General features: G+C 45.2%; 1 protein-coding gene across 4 annotated transcripts in view; it reads right to left on the bottom strand.

Annotated features, from left to right (window-relative positions):
* The window catches only part of DGKH (diacylglycerol kinase eta), an 87,607-nt gene that overhangs the window by 44,043 nt on the left and 20,751 nt on the right, over positions 1–22,813 (bottom strand). For all 4 annotated transcript variants that reach the window (XM_060278066.1, XM_060278069.1, XM_060278067.1 and 1 more), the window contains exons 2-5: positions 7,683–7,793; positions 5,833–5,913; positions 2,142–2,246; positions 1,713–1,845 (exon numbers count right to left, since the gene is read on the bottom strand). In XM_060278066.1, coding sequence (XP_060134049.1) covers positions 1,713–1,845; positions 2,142–2,246; positions 5,833–5,913; positions 7,683–7,793 — 430 coding nt within the window. The remainder of the gene's footprint in view (positions 1–1,712; positions 1,846–2,141; positions 2,247–5,832; positions 5,914–7,682; positions 7,794–22,813) is intronic.

Raw genomic sequence — 22,813 nt, 5'->3', positions numbered from 1 at the left:
CCTGGGACTTGCAGTTTAACTTGTCAGACAGTGCAATAGCTGTCTTGTAGGATTACACAAAACCTGTTATTTTGTTTCTAAGAATACAAATATGCACAGCAGGGTTTAAACACCCACTCACCCACCCAGTAGATTTCAGATGCTAGGAAGTAAACTCTCATTTTGGATTGTAATAAAAATTCATATTGCAAGAGGGCCTTCTCGGTGGTGGCGCCCATGCTGTGGAACGCCCTCCCATCAGATGTCAAGGAAATAAACAACTATCTGACTTTTAGGAGACATCTGAAGGCAGCCCTGTTTAGGAAAGTTTTTGAGGATTGATGTTTTCGTTATTTTTCAAAGATGTGTTGTAAGCTGCCCAGAATGGCTGGGGAAACCAGCCAGATGGACAGGGGATAAATAATAAAATTATTATTAAAACATATTATTAAACAGGGACGTACAGTGTTCCACTCTTTTTTCTACCTCAAATGCAGGGCCCTTTGTGGCAGGCAGGAGGGGGTAGGAGGCCCTTCTGGAAAATCTGATGATTAAAGTTGGCGAGCACCTTTCAGTGTGCTCCAGGGAATCGGGTGGCTGTCCACGGCTGGTTATGATCAGTTAATATCTCACACCGTGGTTCTCTACGGTGGATCTGGTCCGTTACATTAACTAATGTGACCGAGCTTCCTCAGCCTTGTGTCTTGAGTCCTTATTTCCCAGTGTGTGTTGCAAACAGCTGTCTTCACAGAAACCCAACTTTGCAAGCTCCTGCTCATGTGCAGAATTCCTACATGCAAGTAGCGACTCACACATTTGGGTTGATCTACAAACAACCAAATGCAAGGCACTGTTGCTGCTAGATGACAACGTGGCATGACGGATGTGGCTCAAAGTTCAGCTCTATATAGCCAACAGAAGAGTTAAGCAATACAAAATCTAGACATAGGAAAAAACCAAAACAGCCTTGGTTATTTTCCTCGGAAATGAATTTCCTAAAAGAAGGCATTTGGAAAGGAGGGCCTCTTAGTGTTTTTAAGTGTCAGGTGTAACTTCAGCCTGAACACAGCAGAGTTTGCGCAGGTTTTTCCGGAAGCTTCTGGCGGTAACTTAAATGACTAGACGTCTGGACGCAGAGTAAAACTATATGCAGGATTTATTAAAATAAAAGAAATCCAGAGTTTCTATAGAACTCAAAAACAAAGTAAAATAAATCCTTTCCTCTCTGTCTCTCTCTCTCACACAACCGATACAGCACCTCTCCTCCTACACTGACCACACTCACCACTCCACGTACTGTGCTAGCTTTCTCTGATAACAGGTCTCAGTGCTGATATCAACCAATGAGAGTGCAGTTACTATGGCAGAAGTAGACCTTGGCTTTCTGCCCAGTGTTAATTGCTTGTCCTAGACTTGATTGTGTGAAGAAGCAATCTGATGGTTTCTCATGCTACTAATTTAGCAAAACCCGAACAGGGCCAACGTGGCCAGGCTGACAAAGAAGAAAAGAAGGGTAACAAGAATCCTGAAAGGTTCTTTTCAGGAACCCCTACATTTTAAAGGCAAAAAAACATTGCAGGGGGTCGGACTAAATGATTTTATAATGTTCACTGAAGCTCAATAGCGAATTGTTACTTACTGATATACATTCTTCTACTGCTTGTCACCACTTAATTATGTGATAATACAAAAGGGGGTGGGGGGGGGGCTGCTGCTGCCGCCGCCGCCTTTACCTTCACAGGACAGGCCATGAGAAGTAACTCCGGAAAGGCTCTCTCTGCAGACATTGCAGAAGGTGGGTCGAGCATGGGAACAGGCGTACCAGTTATGCATCCCTGAGAAATGTTCCACATTAAACTGTGCAGCCTAAGAAAGGAGAAGTTAAGACAGATTTGCAGCAACAGGACATCACTACAGCAGCAGCTCAAACCACCTCACGTTTGAAAAGCTCACCTTCCAAAACAATATTCCCCAGGCTCTTTAAACAAAAGTAATGTGAACGATATGGATATATCAGGTTTAACCAAATCTCTATTTTAGTTTCTTGGATTTTTCACACCGCATCCGGGACATACACCTTTTTTCTTCCCCGTTTACTGCATCTTGAAAAACCGGCTATATTTCAGTTTTTAAAAGCACAAGAGGCACAGCATTCCTCTTACCTCATAATGCTCCCGGGACTGTACGGACTTCAGAGAGCTGATCCAATCCTCCATCTCTTTTCTGTTCTCTGCACACAGTATTAACCTCCTGAATGGTGTGATTATCTGGGGGGAAAAGATCACTTGATATGATGACTCCGAACTGCTATAAGGAGGGCAAGGTAACAAAGAACACAGAAAAAGCAAGACCTCATAAATCTTGTAAAATACTGATCACCTTAATAAATTCCAAAGACAAAAAATTAGTTATCAGTTGTAAATGTTTTCCTGTGTAATTCACTAACATTTTCTCCTGACAGTTTTTGTATCACACATTGATGAGGATTTTTAAAAAAAAAAAAAACAACACAATTTAATACATATGTAGTGTCATATAGAAGCAAAGTCCACAACCTCTGAAGGGAGATTGTTCCACGGTCGAACAGCTCTTACCTTCAGAAAGTTCTTCCTGATGTTTAATATATATGCATGCATGTGCAGATAAAGGCAGGAGATATTTAGAGAGAGATTCTTGTTTATTTCTAGTAGGAAATTCAGATACTACAAATTCACCACCCTTCTGAGAACAGCAAGCCTAGGTTGTCAGGATATTTCATATGTTTTACATTCCAATGTTTGGTACGATGCTGGATTTATATTACTTTGCAATCAAAATAAGATATGTGTGTATAAAGCGTAGGGAAAGCAGTGAGTGAAGACAATACTTGTGGTTTATATTGGTACCCTTAACTTAAAAAGCCACATAAACCTTTAAGCAGCAAGCATTCAGAAGATTTTCTTTCCTTGTCAGAGTCGTTATTATTTTCCCATTCCATTGCTGTGCTCTCTGATAGGCTATTAAATTAGACCACAACAAATTAACATCTACAAAAGTTTCAGAGTTCATATTCCACATAATGATGGAAATCTTTGTCTTATAATGCCACTAATAGCAACACACAGTATCCTTTGATACAGGCTTCCTCCCCTCTGACTTACCCAGCACTCTCTGCCATTTGTGTCTTCCATGCGAGATGCTCTTCGCCAAACTGCTCTTTACGGTCTCTAACAAGCTCACTAGCCACATACAGCACAATCCGTGAGTCACAAGGAAGAGGGAGACCCTTGCAAGCTGTTTTTTATATATACAAGCTGCCTCTGGAACTGAAGAACTTCTTCTCCACCTCCTGACCTTTTCAAACATATTAACATCTACCCCACAAAAATGCACAGAGAGTAGCAGACCGCTCACACAGGAACCAAATTTATTTATTGACTAGCTGGCCCTGCCACGCGTTGCTGTGGCTCATCCCTGTGGTTTCCCCCACCCTGTGCCGATCCATGATGTATCCCCCCTCCCCCGGCTTATCCCTGTGATTCCCCCCTCTCTGTCCTGACACATGACGTATCACGCCCCCTTCTCCCCCCACCCCGGCTCATCCTTGTGACTGGTCCCACCATGTCCTGACCTATCCCGTCCCCTCCTCCCCCCAACCCCCACCCAGGCGAGTCAGTACCTCCATTTGGAGAAACAGGGTACCACTGCCTCCTTCAAGCAGGCAGGGACCACCTGCTCTCATAAAGAGGCATGAATCACCTCCCTGGCCCAGCCAGCTGTCCCCTCCCTGCTGGTTATTATCAGTCAAGAGGGACACATTCTTGAGCCTTAACAACTGAAACTCATCCAATATAACGGGACTAGACTGTGCTCTGGGCACCCCTTGAGATTCATCTGCTGTAACAGCCTAGTCAAGAGTCTGGATGCAAGCGATTCTATCCTCAAAATGCTTTGCAAACAAGTCACAGTGAGCTACCGTTGGTTTGCTGCAAGAGGCCCTGCAGTACCTGGAAGAGCTCTGCCGGATGACATACTGAGGATGCAACGGAGGCACCTGAGTGTGCCTTCTTTCCTGCCTTCACTGCCACAAGGTAGACTCGATGGTGAGCCCTCAAGTTGCATTTTTCTCCACTTACGTTTGAGCTGTCTCCCAGCTTGTTTCCCCACCGTAAGTTCTGGAGTATACCAGGGAGCCCAACAGGCTCCACAAAGAAGCAAAAGGTGCTCAGGGGTGATTGTTATTAGTCGAAGCCATTCAAATATTTCAGAAGTCAGTCAGGGCTTCTACAGGGGCGCCAGTCATACAGTCAAACCCCGATTCTCGAACGGCTCCGTTTTCGAATGTTCTGGCTCCCAAACACCGAAAACCCGGAAGTAAACGCTCCGGTTTTCTTTTCATTTTTAACAATGAATTATTATTATTATTATTTTTCCACTTTTCAACGATATACAAAGTATAATTAACATTTATACAACAAATGGCTTTGCCAAGTTCTGACTTCCCTCCACTCCCCCAGCAGGTAAATTTTTTCTCATCCACTCCCGTATTTTCTAAATTCTTCACAACATCAAAGATGTAGGATTTATCTCAATCTCGCTAACGTTTTCATACCTTTATAATTTTCTTTTACATATTCTACATATTTACTCCACTCTTTTCGAAATCTCACACCGTCCTTGTCACGTATTCTGCAGGTCAGTTTGGCCACTTCCATATACTCTAGTAATTTCGTTTGGCACTCCATAATCGAAGGTATTTCACGTGATTTCCACTTTTGGGCTATCAAGATTCTTGCCGCCGCAGTGGCGTACATGAACAATCTATTATCTGATTTTAAAATCTCCTTGCCCATCAGCCCCAACAAGAAGGCTTCTTTTTTTTTTTAGGGAAAGTATACCTGAATATTAGGGACCCAGGTGGCGCTGTGGTTAAACCACTGAGCCTAGGGCTTGCTGATCAGAAGGTTGGCGGTTCGAATCCCTGTGACGGGGTGAGCTCCCGTTGCTCGGTCCCAGCTCCTGCCAACCTAGCAGTTTGAAAGCACGTCAAAATGCAAGTAGATAAATAGGAACCGCTACAGCGGGAAGGTAAACGGCGTTTCCATGTGCTGCTCTGGTTTGCCAGAAGCGGCTTTGTCATGCTGGCCACATGACCTGGAAGCTATACGCCGGCTCCCTCGGCCAATAATGCGAGATGAGCGCGCAACCCCAGAGTCGGTCATGACTGGACCTAATGGTCAGGAGTCCCTTTACCCGTTATACCTGAATATCTTTTTTAGTTCATTATAGATTAATTCCCAGAATGTTTTTATCTTGTCACACGTCCACCACATGTGATAGAATTCACCATCTGATGAAACGCTACATTTTTGAAACCTTCCTCGGACACGGCTTCCGCTTGAGTGCAAGATCTTGCGACCAATCGGAAGCCGCTCCTTGGTTGTTGAACCGGAATGGATTACGTTCGGCAACCGTGGTTTGACTGTACTAGCTAGAAAATCTCCCAAAGCCACCTGGAATTCCATCAGCCTCCAAGGGTGGGCCATCTTAACAGATCCCCAGCCTCTGTAGAGGGAGAAACACACTGAAAGTCGAAATCTCAACAGGAAGTGATCTGACCACGACGTGTCAATACTCCCTGCTTTCAGATCACCCTCTTTCTGCCATGCGTTGGGCCGGTCACATGGTGGGACAGCCACAGAAACAAACAAGACCTCAAAGACCTTCTCGTCAAATGAAAGAAATGTTTCAATAAACACACTCCTCTTAAGAACACTAGGAGAATTTCCACTGTCACAAGTTTTAAAAAGGCAAAACGGAAAACTCAAAAGCATTTTATAGCTTGTTAGAACATCAAGAATATTGGAAGCATACCGTGAAGCTGTTGTTAACATTTTTTGTGCTTGATTCAGCCACACTGGCATCGGACAAGTCAACTTCATCGAAGATTAAAGACTGTGAAAAGAACACATAGGGTGCGTTTCATTTTCTACATACACTGGAATGTTACTCGCCTGTTATCTTTTCAGGGGTGTTTTTTTTTTAAGTAAAGGCCAGAGGAATCAGTCAGTGCTCCTAAACCTAAGACATTGAGGGTTGGTAGCCAACGCTTTTGTTACAGATTTCCACGTGTGCGACAGATCTTCCCTGCAGTCTCGCTCAAAATCTCCTCCAGAGGATGAGGGTGTATGAACCGGGTCAAATAAAGCTTAGTTTTGCCCTTGGCTTGATATGTGGCAACCTGTCAACTAGAGGAGATGGACTTGCAGCAGAAAATGGTGTTGGGCAATGGTACCTGCTCACCTCTAAACCTTGGTTTATTACCCCCTTTTAAAGCTCCCAAATTATTTGAATTCCTTAACTTCTTCAGCTCATAGATACGCCTTTATAAAGGCAAGATTCAACACCTTCCCATCGAACGTGCTGAGAAATAGATTATCCAATGGGCAGATATCGCTCTTATGTGATTGTAATTGTGGGGCACCGGAATCGTTGCATCACATAATCCTTGATTGTGCTCTTCACTCATCGGCCAGGAGCAAGTTTCTTGCTCCCTATCTAAAGGGAATCGCCGATGATTCGAATGAAGCCAAACTGAGATATCTACTAAATGATGAAGACCCCTTAAGATCACTCACGGTTGCCAGATTCTTGATCAGCGTCCTATCCCTAAAGAAGAAAAACGGACTCCTGTGCGGCTCGGATAACCCTTTTAAACCATGATTTATGTTTTAGGATGTAATTAGGTGATATCATCATTGATGTCTTTTATTAATTTATGAGCAGAGGGTGACGGTTATGTTGCAAATTATGTTGCTACACCCTCCCATGTAGAAAGCCTACATGAAGAAAGTACCAGAAGAGAAGGTTATGGGATATGAGAAGTCAAGAATGTTATCAATGTATCTCTGAGCTGTCTCTTTTCACGGAAGGGCCAGATCCTCATCTCCCTAACACCCCACAAGCTAACTTTGACAGGTAGGTGGGACAATCTAGGAGACTGCCAGCAGCTACAGCAACCTCCTTTGAAGATGTTTTCAGTGCCAATCAGCTGACTGGAGCTGACAGCACACCTTCAAAGTGCCTTGCTATAATAATCATCAATCAGAGGATTGGCCGTCCCTTTGAGAGGGGGAAATGCTACTAAAAACAGTATTTTCCCCTCCGGACAGGGGAAAAAAAAATTCTCTGTTTTGCCCAGCTCTCCAGAGGAAACTTCTAAGATTCAAATACATTGAAGGAAATGCTTTGAATCGAAACTGCTTCCTCTGCAGGAGGGAAATGCTCGGTTTGGGGAAACATTTCCCCTTCTGCAGAGGAATCAAAATTCCAAGCACTTCCTCCCATGCTCTTGAATCCAAGGCACTTCTTCCAGCCCCTTTGAGGGCAGCAAGGCGTACTGGCAGAGAGCCCTGAGTTGTACTTTAAAACCCCGACAGTCCTGGTTTCAAATGCAAAAGGCTATGCAAGCCAAAAAGCAGAAATCAAACCCACTACTAATTTATTTTTTAAATGTGCTAGAAAAATACAAGAAACCTATGCAGGCAACACAACTAATTTTTACAAAAGTAGGGGAAACTACTTTTAAAACTGCTTTTATAATAGGCAGAGAGAGAGAGAGAGAAAGAGAGAGAGAAAGAGAGAGAGAAAGAGAGAGAGAGAGACCCAAATACAATTAGTATTATAGAGACAGCATATTGATTTCTACAAGAATGAATCTTTACCTTTGAATCCTTGGCATAGTAAAGGGTACGGCCCCGAAGCTTAAAGTAACGTTTTTTCCATCGCTGAAAAGAACTGGTTTGCTTCAAAAGTAATCCTTCCTTTATACTGGTCTTGAGGGGAAAAGAAAAAGAAATGAAAATGCAAAATTCCACATGTGCCAAAATTGTTACATGTATTGCAAAATAATTTTATTATTTATAAAACCTGGACCTAACCATTCCGGGGGTCCTTTACCTTTACCTTTTACCAGTGCTTTTTTTCTGGGGGGGACGCATACCGCTAAACATTTTGTGAATCTAAGTTTGGCCTCTGGGGGGGGGGCAGTCTTTCAATATGAGCAGGAAAATGAGAGAACCCATAAACATTTTTTTTTAAAAAAAAACCACTGCCTTTTACTCATTAATTTGAATTAAAACCATATCAGTATGACTTAATGGTTGTTGTTGTCGTTTAGTCGTGTACGACTCTTCGTGACCCCATGGACCAGAGCACGCCAGGCTCTGACTTAATTAGAAAGACTGAATTCTACCTAATCACCACAAGGTGGCAGTATGCTTCTATTAATTAAAAGTTCTCAAGCAGATGTAGTATGTTAACAGTGATCACTGTAACCTAACGGCTTATTCTGAAACAGACGCGGCACACTAAAAAACAACAACAGCAGGCGTAGATTCACAAGTGGTTGCATAAGCTGCACACTTACAGATAAATAAATCCACTTCTACTCCACAGCGGATAAACTTGTGAAGCCCATATGAAATTGGGCTCAGAAGAAAAGACAAAGAAATATTACACAAGGTCTCCTCTTTTATCTTATCATGATCAAACCTAATTTTGACCAAGGAAATGTTGGGAGACATGGTGTGACTCACTGGCTGTGATTTACACCGTTCCATCAAAACATACTGACCATTATGCCAATTAAATATGATATACCGGGACTAAAAATTAATAAAATGGAGGGAGATTGCAGAGAGTTGTTGAGCTTCTTTAAGGGGGGGGGATTGCCCGCCCAATTGCCACAGCAACATCCAACCAACACCACCCCTCACCGCAGACACCAATAACATGCTGCACAACATCTCGCAGCGTCAACCAATCCCACGTCCCCCATTGCTCGGTCCCAGCTCCTGCCAACCTAGCAGTTCGAAAGCATGCCAGTACAAGTAGATAAATAGGTACCACTGCGGCTGGAAGGTAAACAGCATTTCCATGCGCTCTGGTTTCTGTCACAGTGTTCCGTTGCGCCAGAAGCAGTTTAGTCATGCTGGCTACATGACCCAGAAAGCTGTCTGTGGACAAATGCCGGCTCCCTCAGCCTGAAAGCGAGATGAGCGCCACAACCCCAGAGTCGCCTTTGACTGGACTTAACTGTCCGGGGGTCCTTTACCTTTACCTTTTACTACCCATGTATAAGACGACCCCCGATTTTAAACATAATTTTTCAGTTAAAAAAAGACTAGTCTTATACATGGAAAAGTACGGTAACTCTCAAATAGGATGTGTTTCAAAACTGTGTGCAGCAGCACCCAAATATGCAATTGATGCAATATTTAACAACTCGCCCTTGAGTTTACCATTACAGTCGTACCTTGGTTTTCAAACAGCTTAGTTCTTGAACATTTTGGCTCCCGAATGCCGCAAACCCGGAAGTGACTGTTTGTTAACTATTTTTGAAAGCCGAATGTCCGAGGGGGCTTCCGCGGCTTCCAATTGGCTGCAGGAACCTCCTGCAGCCAATCAGAAGCCGCATTTTAGTTTTCAAACATTTTGGAAGTCAAATGGACTTCCGGGACGGATTCCGTTCGACTTCCAAGGTACAACTGTATTACAGAGTCATTTCTTGGAGTATTTAAGCAAACCATTTTGTAAGGGTGACTCCCTACAGGGAGCCAGCCCCCATCATCCTGACGTCCACCTCGTCAAGTACAGAGAGCACCAGTGGTTCTGAAGCAGCCAGAGGGGGAGGGAGAGACTCGGAGGAGGAGAGAAATCAGAGGGGGGAACAATGGGAAAGCTCGGGGGGGGCGGATGGATGCAGGCAGATGCTCAAGGATGCTGCAGAGCCAGGGCACCGACCGCTTAGGGAGGAAGCTGAAAGGGCATCACTCCTTCCGGCGCAAGAAATAAGGAGAGCGCTGCAACGCAGGTCAAGGGGGTGGTGTTTTGGGGTGCCTAGACTACTTTGCTGGCGTAGGAACAGACGTACGCCATTGCCGGATTCTGATTCGGGATGAGAGGTCATGTTTCAAGCTGTCTCTACACTGTAAATAAATAGCACAATAAACGTCTTTGAAGACAAACTGGACTCAGGCCGAGTTACTCTAGAGTAGCCACGACGACCCTCTGACACATTTGTTTTGTTTTATCCCTAAAAGAAAACACAGCATAGCAACTATTTAAGGCTGAAACAACAAAGACCACAGAGGCATCTTAGACAGTAACAAATTTGTTCTGGCATAACCTTTCATGGACCACAATGTATTTACCTGGCAGGAAGCCCCATTCAGGTGGACTTACATTTTTCACATAATTCAGGAGCACAACATGAGTTGTAGCCCATCCTGGTAGACCTCTCCTCTCATTCTACCCCAACAAAAACTTTCACAACAACTTCCACGAGGCTGAATGAAATGCACACTGGATCCAAAACAGTTTGGAAGAATGCAAGGGGTATTCCACCTATGTCCCACAGACCTGGTGTAGCAGGGTGATTCAGACTATGAGAGCCGGTTCCAGCCTTAACCATGAGAAAAGAGTAATCTAATGCATGCTCTCTAGAAGATCCTAAAGTTCCTGGGGTTCTCCATATCAGCTCCCATCCGTGTTGCAATACAGAAGGCCCTTTTGAGCGGGGGGGGGGGGGGAGAGAGAGACTCAAAGCACTCACTAAACAAAGCACATAGAATTCCCAAGACGTCTCAATGTAGCAACTAAAGAATATTTGCTGGTAAATGCAAAAAGAAACACATGGGAAAGGATACAAGACTTTTTCCAGAAACAGATGGTTACAGAATATCACATAGGATGGAAATCAACCTTAAGCTATTACGGTAGTTTGCTACAGTTAGCACTTACGTCAAATGCTGGTGGTCTCAAGGCAAATCTGAAAAAAATGTAGTATGAACACTGACAACTTGGAAACAGTGGCCTGCGAGTGCTCCAGTTGGAGAACAGCCTTTACCAAAGGTGTCATGGGCTTTGAAGACACTCGAACTCAGGACGCAAGGGAGAAATGTGCTAAGAGGAAGGCATGCTTGGCAAATCCACACCGTGATCAACTCCTACCAGGAAACCAATGTCCCCGCTGTGGAAGGACGTGTGGATCCAGAATTGGCCTCCACAGTCACTTACGGACTCATTGTTAAAACCGTGTTTATGGAAGACAATCTTACTCGGCTACGAGTGGTCGTGGAAGAAGAAGAAGAAGAAGAAGAAGAAGAAGAAGAAGAAGAAGAAGAAGAAGAAGAAGAAGAAGAAGAAGAAGAAGAAGAAGAAGAAGAAGAAGAAGAAGAGGAGGAGGAGGAGGAAGACAAATGAAGAGTATGTCTATGTCAAACTAGTTTTACTTTTTAATTCTATGCATAGTTTAATGTTTTCATGTATACTGTAACATAGCAAGTTTTCCTAAAATACTTTCCAGCTTGATATGCCAGTGAAATTCAAAGTGCCAACAGTTGCCTTTGATAATTGTTATAGATTTGGGGGACCCCCCCCCAAAAAAAACCCTAGGAATTAATAAATTGTAGGATTCTGATTATTTGGGATGTGAAGGCAGAAATACCAGCTGCAGAGGAATTCCTGGGCTAGCCTGTGCAAAACAACCTGGGCCATTAAGAAACAATAGAGAGCAACTGAGGGCCATTGGCCTTCCCCCCTTGCCCCCCCCCTGAGAGACTGGGAATTTGGAAGGTTGCTAGGGTGGGAGGTGACAAGAAAAAGGAGTTTTGTAGCAGTGTGTTCTGGGCAGAAGAAGGAGGAAGAGAGACTGGGGTCCATCTTGGGCAGGCCGGCTGAAGGCTGGCTGGGAGGGATGCCTCAGACTCTGTGGCTGAACTGAAGAAGAGTTTGGATTTGATATCCCTCTTTATCACTACCCGAAGGAGTCTCAAAGCGGCTAACATTCACCTTTCCCTTCCTCCCCCACAACAAACACTCTGTGAGGTGAGTGGGGCTGAGAGACTTCAGAGAAGTGTGACTAGCCCAAGGTCACCCAGCAGCTGCATGTGGAGGAGCGGAGACACGAACCCGGTTCACCAGATTACGAGTCTACCACTCTTAACCACTACACCACACTGGCTCTGTGGGGAACTGCTGTGGGGGAACACATCCCTCTTGGAATGACCACACTGTAAGATCTGGACTCTCTCCATGAAGACGGAAGGTGCAAATAGGTGAATAAACTGTATTTTTTAAAGCTACAACAGCCTCTGCCATGCCTCAGTTCTCCAAAGGAGCACAGACCCAGGGTGAGTGCCTGGAACGTCTTGGGTCTTGGCACCGCTCGGCAGGGAGAGGTGGAGGCACCCAACTTTTGCAACACGATGTTTGTTCTTGAGGAGACTGACATTTTCAAATTCACCCTATAAAGCCACACCTCGTCCTTTAAACAAATTAGTGCCGACACAGAACAGCACAGTGCTGCACCAGACAAAGAAGCCTAGTGTTGCTGATCAGCAGATTTGCCCTTGCATGAATGCATGCATTCACATCTACTTGAGTGTTACACGTGTAGGGAAGCAAGAACAATACAATCCTTGGGATCTTTACTGGAGACACACAAATAGAAAGGACTGCATAAGCTCAGAGCCTTAGACACCCTTTGCTTTGCTTGGGAAAACTTAGCATGGACCAAAATTCCTGCACATGCTCTCGATGCCTAGCAAACACACACACTGCAACGGCAATTCTAATATTTTTATTTGTAAATAAATACAGGTTTTTAAATACAGTCGTACCTTGGAAGTCGAACGGAATCCGTTCCGGAAGTCCGTTCGACTTCCAAAATGTTAAAAAACCAAAGCACGGCTTCTGATTGGCTGCAGGAAGCTCCTGCAGCCAATCGGAAGCTGCAGAAGCCCCAATGGACTTCCAAAAATAGTTCACAAACCGGAACAGTCACTTCCGAGTTTGCAGCGTTTGGGAGCCAAAATGTCCAGGGACTAAGCTGTTCGAAATCCAAGGTACGACTGCAATAACATGGCCGATATAAAATGAATTAGAAACAACGAAAGTAGCTTTAAATCTTGAAAGATAACAGTGTTTTACACAGCAGACAAGCTTTTTCACGCATGCCATCTACTTAGTTACTAGGAAAGCAGCAAAGTTGCCTAATAAGGAATTATAAGGCAGAGTTTTAAAGACCCTGCTTGCTGTGGGATGCAAGTGAACTAGGAAGGGGAAAATATTACATGCAAAGCAAAAGCATCCTCGTCTCGCAAGAGCCAGATTGGAGCAAAAAAAAAGCAAATGGGAATAGGGGGGAAATGGAGGTGATGAGGCATTAATATTACCTATCCAGGTTATTTGGAGAGCATGCAGTGTTCCTTCACTGTGGCTTAAAATAAGCAGATGATGCCACAGCAGCGCCTTCAAGCAGGACTAGGCATCTTCCCTCTGGAATAGCAAGCAATGTTTGCGGTCTTCCCTTTCTTCAGTGACTCAAGCAATCCTCTGAGACTCTGAAGAGGCCGACCAGGATGCTGCCTTCCAGCCGCCTCCTTTTATATATGCCGGGTTTTCAAGAGCCCTTCAGAGCAGCTGAAAAACAGAAAAAACCTGCCCTCTTTTCTTAAAACCACAGTCTGGTGCCTTCCCAGCAATGTTCCTTATTGGCTTACTGGCAAGGGGAAAGCAAGTCTTGCTAAAGGCTTAGTGGAAGAGAGCAACAACCAGGCATTTGCAATGTGCAAATGGAGTGCAAATGGCCAGAAATGGAGTGGCATGGATTAGTTCTGCCCCCCCCCCCAGGATTTAGCAATTAACCTTGTTCTTGGATCTATTCAGAAAGGCTCCAAGCTTACACTCCACTTGACTCAGCTTGCTTTACACCAGCTTATTGTGCATAGGACCATAAAGAAGGCTGATCGCTGAAGAATTGATGCTTTTGAATTATGGTGCTGGAGGAGACTCTTGAGAGTCCCATGGACTGCAAGAAGATCAAACCTATCCATTCTGAAGGAAATTGGCCCTGAGTGCTCACTGGAAGGACAGATCGTGAAGCTGAGGCTCCAATACTTTGGCCACCTCGTGAGAAGAGAAGAATCCTTGGGAAAGACCCTGATGTTGGGAAAGATAGAGGGCACAAGGAGAAGGGAAGGACAGAGGACGAGATGGTTGGACAGTGTTCTGGAAGCTACGAACATGAGTTTGACCAAACTGCGGGAGGCAGTGGAAGACAGGAGTGCCTGGCGTGCTCTGGTCCATGGGGTCACGAAGAATCGGACACGACTAAAGGACTAAACAACAATAACAACAACATTGTGCATAGGATGTCTCCCTTAGTGATTTGCTGTTCATGGGTCAGTCTCTTAAACACCACACAAGAACAACACAAGCAGCTGCTTAACACCCAATCGCACCATTTGTCCATATAGCTCAGTATTTCCAACATGGACATTCAAGATGTATTAAACCTAGGAATTGCTCCTTAATGGGTTTCTTTTTCACAGCTACGCAATTAGAATGAACAGCCGAGAAATCAATGATATACATAAAAGAAAAAGAAAGGAAGGAAGAAAAAAACCCATCAAACAGGCTAATTTACAAAACAGATCAATACTAACTATGCAGTCAAGAAAGGGGGGGGGGAAAGCTATATAAATCTGAAATGGCTACCAGTTTGTGTATTCCACAGTGCAATCGGGATTATACAGGCTCCATTTTCTCGGGTTTTAGATAGCGTGTGCAGTTGTAAATCTTGCTACCTTCATCTACAGCTTTTAAACTTCAAGATCAGATCATCAGAAACAGATCTACTTAATTCTACGACAGAAGATAGACTGGGTGGCATTTTCTGTGTTGCAGAAAGATGAAGGCAATTATGTAAAAACTATACTCAATTCAACAGATTTGAGTTTTACTATTGATATTCAAAATTGTTACAAATTACTTTTGACTTCCACTTTCTAAAATGTCATTATATAGATTTTTTTTTTTTTGAGAGAGAGAGAGAGAGAGAGAGAGAGAGAGAGAGAGAGAGAGAGAGAGAGAGAGAGAGAGAGAGAGAGAAGAGGGGAGTGATAGCTGTGTAGAACCAAAGGTGAACTGTTCCAGAAGCAGGCGCGTATCAAGGGAGGGGCGAAGGGGGCGGACCACCCCTAGCTCCACTCTGGCGGGGGGGGAAAGGGGGCAGCGTGCGGGGACAGCACCCCCAGCCCCTGGCCCGCCCCTGGCCTCCTGCACCTGAGCAGGAAGAAGCAGAGCGCGCTACGGAGCGGTTTGCCAGCACCAGCGCCGCCCTGCAACCCACTGCGTAGCACGCTTTGCTTCAGAGCACGCCGGCCAAGCAGAGCAGCAGCGCTAACCTGGACAGACTGTGCATGTGCGGACATGCGCAGTCCGTCCTGGCTCGTCCTGGCACACACGCCGTGCATCGTGACGCCCCGGGCAGCCAAGTGTCACCGTTTGCCACTGTCCAGAAGCACAGCTTATGTCATAGTGGTCGTCAAGATAACCCCCAAATGCACACACTTTGGGCTGGATGCAGACAAGGCATCTCCTTGCTGCAGTGCTCACTGCTGTGTCCTGTCCAGAGTTTGTCGGAGCAAGGGGAGTGGGCAGGCTGCTTCTGCTGTAAGTCTATACTTTTCTTTAATAAAACATTAGGCTCCTTCCCTGCCACGATCTCAAACTCCTACGAGGTCTCCTCTAGCTTGAGGGTCTGCATGCAGTTCACACACACAAAAAGCTGATTTTGAAACTTTACCATACGGAAGGGGAGAAAAATAGCAGATTACGTCCCAGCAGTTTTAACCTGTGATTAAGATCTTCCCCTCCAGACAAGTGCAGAATATGAATATACAATACTGAAAAGAAAATCACTTGAAGCGACACATTTTCTTGTTATTAGAAAAGAGCCGCAAAGTAATTGTATCCTGTCAGCTGTAACAGTTAGTCAAACTCTCCAATGACACCCCATTATTTTCACACTCAACTTTCTGTACAAATGGCAATTAAGCCCCTGACTTGCAATTTCTTCACTGATAACCTCCATGAGCAGCTAACCTCATTATCTTATTCTTTAAAGAAGCATTCTCATAATTTGACACTAATGGTCACTAAACTCTGTGGCTTGCACTATTGAGCTACTAGCAACAGCACTAGAGGCAGGGAACCTGGCTCTGGCTGAGGTCAGCCTCACTCCAACCATCTAAGTCAGGGGCCAGCAACCTTTTTCAGCCGTGGGCCGGTCCACCATGATCCCTCAGACCATGTGGTGGGCCAGACCATTTTTTTTGGGGGGGTGAATGAATTCCTGTGCCCCACAAATAACCCAGAGGTGCATCCTATATAATAAAGTCCAAGTGTCTCTGCGTCCAGTATTCCCTGTGTCCCTGGGTTTGCGCTACTGCGCATGTGCCCCACGGGCAGCCATTGGGACTTGGAACACAGAGACACTTCGGAGAGGGGAGCTTGGTGCCCGCTCGGCCCAGCAGGGAGACAAGCCAGGCTGAGACGGTGAGGCAGGCACGAGGACCGCCCCACCCCCCAAGCCGGCCCTTCAATCCCCTCAGAGCCGGAGCGGCCGCCTTGAGCTCCGGGCTCCTTCCTCCTCCACCACCACCACCAGCAGCAGCAGCAGGAGCAGGAGTACGACCCCTCTGGGCAGGACAATGGCGGGACCCCCTTCTCCCACCTCCCGGCAGCTCCGGCCGCCCCTCGCAGCTCCTCACGGGCGCGCCTCGCCCTCACGTGGCAGAGGCTATGGCAACGCCCAGCTCCTCGCCACTGACCTCCCCGGTGGCCCCCTCAGCTCGACGCCCGCCGCCTTGGCCCGGGCCGCCCTCCTCAGCCCGCCTCCTCCTCAGCCGCCTCCCCTACGGGGAGGAGGCTCGCCGGCCCCGGTATCCACCCACCGCCGCCTCCTTTCCGCCCCTTGGCTGCCTGAGCCCCGGCACCTCTCCTTCTCCCAGCGGCGCCCATGGTGGTTGTGGGAATGCACAAACACAAGAGGTCTGCTCTAGCACCCGTTATTTTAACGGGCATCAAAATACTAGTTTTAAATAAAAGGACATAGGGTATCCTACTCATGTAAAAACATGCTGATTCCCGGACCATCCGCGGGTTGGAATGAGAAGGCGATGGGACCGCATCTGGCCCCTGTGCCTTAGGTTGCCTACCCCTGATCGAAGTGATAATAATGTTGGGGTTGCCAATGTGTCAACCAGTGCCTCTGTCTGATGGTATCTGCAAATAGCCTCAGAAAATATCTCATCAAAAACCTGCAATACACGAGTCTGTTCCTCTTGCTCAGTTCCTCTTGGCACTGCCTCAGCCTCTCCTACATTAAACTCGCACCCTTAAACTTCCCCGCATTTCGTTAGATGCAAGAATTGGATGTCTAGCCTCCCCCATCCGTTCTACACAAAAATCACACACGCAGTTCTATAGAACCACAACGAGAAAAGGATTATAACATCGCTATCTTTCGCTTTTTGTAAGATAATTCAATGCAAAGAAACTGCTAAAGTTAGTGTTAACGCAGTTCAAAATGCATTCTTGTTCTTCAAAACAAAATGCAGCAATTTAATATATTTTGCTGGGTCAATACTCTTTTCAATTTCAAAGGGCACAAGAATATCATCGTGATCTACAACTACATTTGTCAGGGCGAAAATCAGCCTCCGAAATGATAATATACTTACAGGTAGAGAGCTGAATGCAGCTGCCCGAGTACCAGCCTTTGGGATGATAAGACACAGGTCTGCTGTATTTATAGCAATGCTGCTGTGACTCTTTATTCATTTCTGATATCAACAATTCGTTTAGTCTAATTGAAAATGGGCTGGATCATCTGGATTGTCGGAAACCCCAGAAAGAGCACGTGGAAGGTCCCAGCAATACGAAATGGCACCCAACTACGTAAATAAAAATGTCTTGTTTCCAACTTGTCAATAAGGAAGCACAATTTTAAAATACATTTGCTCTACTTTGCATTTTGTAAAGAGAAGTAGAAAGATGGGAGTCTTGCAGGGGAGAAAAGAATGAGGAAGAAATAATGTGAAAACAGTATAAATGTATTTATACACCCTTTATACCAGCGCTGTAAGCCACCCAGAGAACTTTGTTATGGGGAGTCTGGCAAATGCTGCAAATTATGACACATCATTCATCTTCCGGGTAGTCCTCTGAAAATTCACAGAATCATAGAGTGGGATGGGACCCTGAGCATCATCTTGTCCAGTGATGGAGAACCTATGACACGCGTGTCAGACATGACACGCAGAGCCCTCACTGCTGGCACGCGCCCCATTGGCCCATTCACGCTGTTGTTGTCGTTCCCCCCCCCATTTGTTCTCCCTCTCCTCCTACAGCTTGTCTCCGCTAGAGCTTGTCTCCGCTGTTAAAACCCGGATCCTTTTTTGTTGTTGCTGCTGGTAGCCAGAGATTGGTTTTTTTAACTCTCTCTGTGCTGTTTTTTTCCCCTGGCGCTTTGGCAGACTATGTCGGTGCTGCGTGTTAGTTCCAGCAAAGTTATTATTCGTCATTTATTTCTGTTCTCCCCCCCCCAAAAAAAGCAAAGCAACATTGGGCCATCCCCCCCCCAAAAAAGCAAAGCAACATTTGCACCACCACCCCAAAATCCTCCAAAACTTTGGTCAGCAGCTCCCCCCAAAAAGCTCAACAACTCTGGGCACTTTGTGATAAATAAGGGGTTTTTGGTTTGGTTTAATAATTAGTTTTTGGTTTATTAAATACAGTTATATATTACAATTATACATTTTTGTTATTTAAACTACAAATATTGTGAAATTATGGTTTTTCTTCTCGAAGTGACACACCACCCGAGTTATGCTCGGTTTTTGGCAAATTTTGACACACCGAGCTCAAAAGGTTGCCCATCACTGATCTAGTCCAATACCCTGCAATGAGGGAATCTCAACACACGGTTTGAAACCATACCGGACCCTGCTTAGCTTTGCAAATGTGCTAGCAGCTTTATTGCTGCATGTTCCAAGCAGAAAAGCCATTTGGGGGCAGGATTCGGGGGGGGATTTGGATCAGGGAATAGTAGGCAGGGGGAAAGATTTAAGTGCCCATTCCTCACGCGTAACACACCATTTAAAATGAAAATTATATTGGGGGAAAATTGGAAATTATATGAAACAACAATGCCCTACCATTAAATCTTGGATTCATTTTTAAAGATCGGCACTGAAGATAATGAATTGAGAAATAAAACAGGAAAGTTAAAAGGAATAGGAAAATAAAATATACAAAATTAAAAGAAGCAGTTTCAAAAACTACTAAGGGACTGAACTGCAAACAAGCGGAAGTGACGGAGTGGAGAGAATTATAAGTTAGGTGATTTGAATTTCTTATGTGTGTTATTGGTATTATATTACTTGTGTATTTGTTTATTGTTTTGGTTTGTTATGATTTAAATTTATTATGTATTATGTGTTATAATTTATGTGTGATGTATTACGTGTTATAATGTGAACCTTAATAAAGTCGTTTTTAATTTTCAAAAAATAAAATGAAAATGATGCTAGAAGGCACCTTTCCGCAAAGAGCTGCTTGAAACAGGGCGGTAGGAAAGAGAAATTCACCTTCTGTGACTACAGTTCAGTTTCCCCACCGTCACCTTACGCAGCATGCAGGTAGAGAGCCAAACGATTACAGCACATGGAGAAAAAAAACGAAGCTATCTCCAGAACCTCTTCCACTGTACTAACAGAAGAAGCCAAAGTTTCCTACAGGCCACCAATCAGCAACTCTATAGAGGACAAGAGATACATTTGACAATGTACAGATCTCTTTTCAGCAACTGTTATCAAAAACAGGTTACAAATCAGCTCAAAAATCAAAAGAGAAAATAGCTTCCCAATATTATCTTCTAGAACATCTCAGCAAGGCAGGAACTCCTCAAACAGAGCACAGTGCATCCGAGTCTTCAGCTCTCCGGGAATTCCAGAAGACTCCCATACAGGGCCGTCTTAAGCCCACCCAGCGCCCTGGCGCTAGGTCGCTCCAGTGCCCCCCTCCTAACCTCTCCAAAGACCCGGGAGTGCCAAGCGGACCGCGGCAGCAGCGGGAGGCCACCTCCGAGGACTCCGCGCTGCGCCTCCTTCTCGTTTCCCCAGCGCTGGGTTCCGCTCAGTCAAGCTTCACCACCAGCGCGTGCACCGCGGGACCAGCAAAAGCTGCTTGGGCGCTGTGCGCGCGCTGGTGACAAAGCTCGACGGAGCAGAACCCAGCGCTGGGGAAACGAGAAGGAGGTCAGCGCGGAGTTCTCGGGGAAGGAGCGCAGTCCTGGCCAGATCGCCGGAACCCTGTGCTCACTTGGCGCCCTTCCAGCGCCCACCAGCGCCTGGCGCTGTGGTTCTCCGCGCCACTAGCCTCTATGGCTAGGACAGGCCTGCTCCCATAGTCAATAATATCAAAGGCCACTGAAAGATCCAAGGGAATCAATAAGGGAATCAATCATCTTCTCCCGGCCCCTGTCATAGCACAGGCCAAGTGCCAGAAGGACCATAACAAACTGAGGACAAAGCTGGACTGGTCCATATAAACAGAATGTGCTTTATCCAGACCCATCTCTGCTCAACTCCTTGAGCAAAGAATGGAAATGTAGGCTCTGGTTTCTAATACCTTGAGGACCAAGAGAGGAGCATCTTTTCCAGGGGAGAACAACCACCTCCTTCAGAACAGGTTATGCCTCCCAACCTTGGAGGCCTTGATTATCATAACGAGTCATGCACTCAGATTACCAGCTCACTAGAACCAACCAGGGAAAGTATGTGAAAAGTAGGAAAGATGTGGCATAAAAAAGAAACAATTTGTGCAATAAAAGCTGGACTCCAGACAGCTACAGTATGTTAGTAAAGTGCAGCTCAGAATGGACGCAAGTGATCTTATCCTCAAACAATCTTGTAGAAATGCCAAAATGAGGTGCCAAATAATCTAACTCTTCCAGTAAAGGGGGGGAAAGGTAAAGGACCCCTGGACAGTTAAGTCCAGTCAAAGGCGACTCTGGGGTTGCGGCGCTCATCTCGCTTTCAGGCCAAGGGAGCCGGCGTTTGTCCACAGACAGCTTTCTGGGTCATGTGGCCAGCATGACTAAACTGCTTCTGGTGCAACGGAACACTGTGACGGAAGCCAGAGCGCATGGAAACGCCGTTTACCTTCCAGCCGCAGTGGTACCTATTTATCTACTTGGACTGGCGTGCTTTCGAACTGCTAGGTTGGCAGGAGCTGGGACAGAGCAATGGGAGCTTACTCCATTGTAGGGATTCGAACTGCCAACCTTCTGATTGGCAAGCGCCAGAGGCTCAGTGGTTTAGACCACAGCGCCACCCTGCTAAGCAAGCATATTGACTACTAAACCAAGTTCAGGCTAAGTAGAGTCCCAGCCATCTATCCTCCCCCTTTGCACTTCATCAAGGAACAACATCAGTCTGTGTTCTAAACCAAATCCACATCCACAAACAATCACTTGAATAAACTTAATTTGCTATAATTTTTTGGACACCGTGCCAAATTGTCTCTTAAATGAACACATAAAATTCTTAACCTAAAGTAACCCAGCTCTATAAATTCACTTAAATTTGTTTTCCTGATTATTAAAATAGCCCCCTCTCTCCTGGTTAATCTCATCCATCACTTTAAAGCTTCCCAGAAAACATGCACCTATTGTATGGCACTTAGCAATGAACTAACTACAAACTTGCCTCTATTATGCTAATAATTCTCAGCTATTATCTAAAGTGCAGAGCTAGCTGCTTCATATTATGGCTTCTTTCTGAACTGCAAGATTCTGAGCCCCCTTAATGCAAAACATTGGCTTCTGCAGGCTCCTTAAGCAAGTTTTATCTACTGTTTAGGACTGCTCTACATATTTCCAGCAAAAGGACTGGAGCACACACAGTTTACAATTCTATCAGAAATTGTAAAAAGGCACTATCTTCTCCTTGCTACTGTGTCTCAATAACACAGCATAGCTGTAACACGTCCCAATCTCTTTTCGACTGATATGAATTTGGGAGTGCTCATATGCTCTTCTCCACTACGAAAATTTATTTCTCCCTTATTTATTTGTTTTAGGCATTTTTACGAAGCCACTCGGTCAAAAAACGGATCCTCAAGTGGCTTGCAAAGATCAGTAATAAAATACTCCCTGGCCTCAGGCTTACAATCTGAAAGACAGGGCATAAAAGGAAAAGAGAGGGAGGAGGACAAAGGCAAACAGGCACAGTTCTGAGTTACAAAACAACCCCTCCAACCCCCAGAGCAGATGGACCTTTCCTCTCTTTTTTTTGGTGTTAATGATTCAAACTGAAAGCAAATTGTAGGGTCCTGGTATCGTTTTGTGACTCCTTAGCTTCTGAGGCTACATATACCATGCAACTATTCCTTTTTTGCCAGAGAGGTGCGTGAAAGGGCTGAGGCTCACGGAGCTTTCCTGTAAACTTGCTAGAGAGAACTCTGTGAGATCACTTCCCTATCGTGTCCTGACAGGAAAAGGGCATAACTGTATACAGTATATTCCTCCCTGCCTGGGCACGTCCTCTCCTTTCCATTACGTCTGCAACATTAACGTTGAGCTCCAGCTCAGATTCCATTTTTAAGCCGGGCTTTAGCATGTCTTAGTAACTTAATTAGCATTTTAAGCCTGCCTGCACCAAGCAGCTATATGCGTTTTCTTTCAAGACTTTTATACCAAGTGAGTAATTGCTATTTTTACCTTTTACTAGATTGTTTGTGTGTGGTTATTATTTTAAGGGAGAGAAAAGGAGGTAATACTGGGGAAATCCTGTCTGCCTTAAAGCATCCTGGATTACTTAAACTAAAAAGCTAAAACTAGCCTATCAAAGCTTCCCTTTTAAGCTGCAAAGGGATGGCACACTGCTGAAGTCACAAGCGTGAGGAAGGAATAAATATAGCAGGGGTGGCCAACTCCCAAGAG

This window comes from Zootoca vivipara, chromosome 8 (assembly GCF_963506605.1).
Source record: "Zootoca vivipara chromosome 8, rZooViv1.1, whole genome shotgun sequence".
Taxonomy (NCBI): Eukaryota; Metazoa; Chordata; class Lepidosauria; order Squamata; family Lacertidae; genus Zootoca; species Zootoca vivipara.
This window is presented reverse-complemented; position numbering and strand designations above follow the sequence as displayed.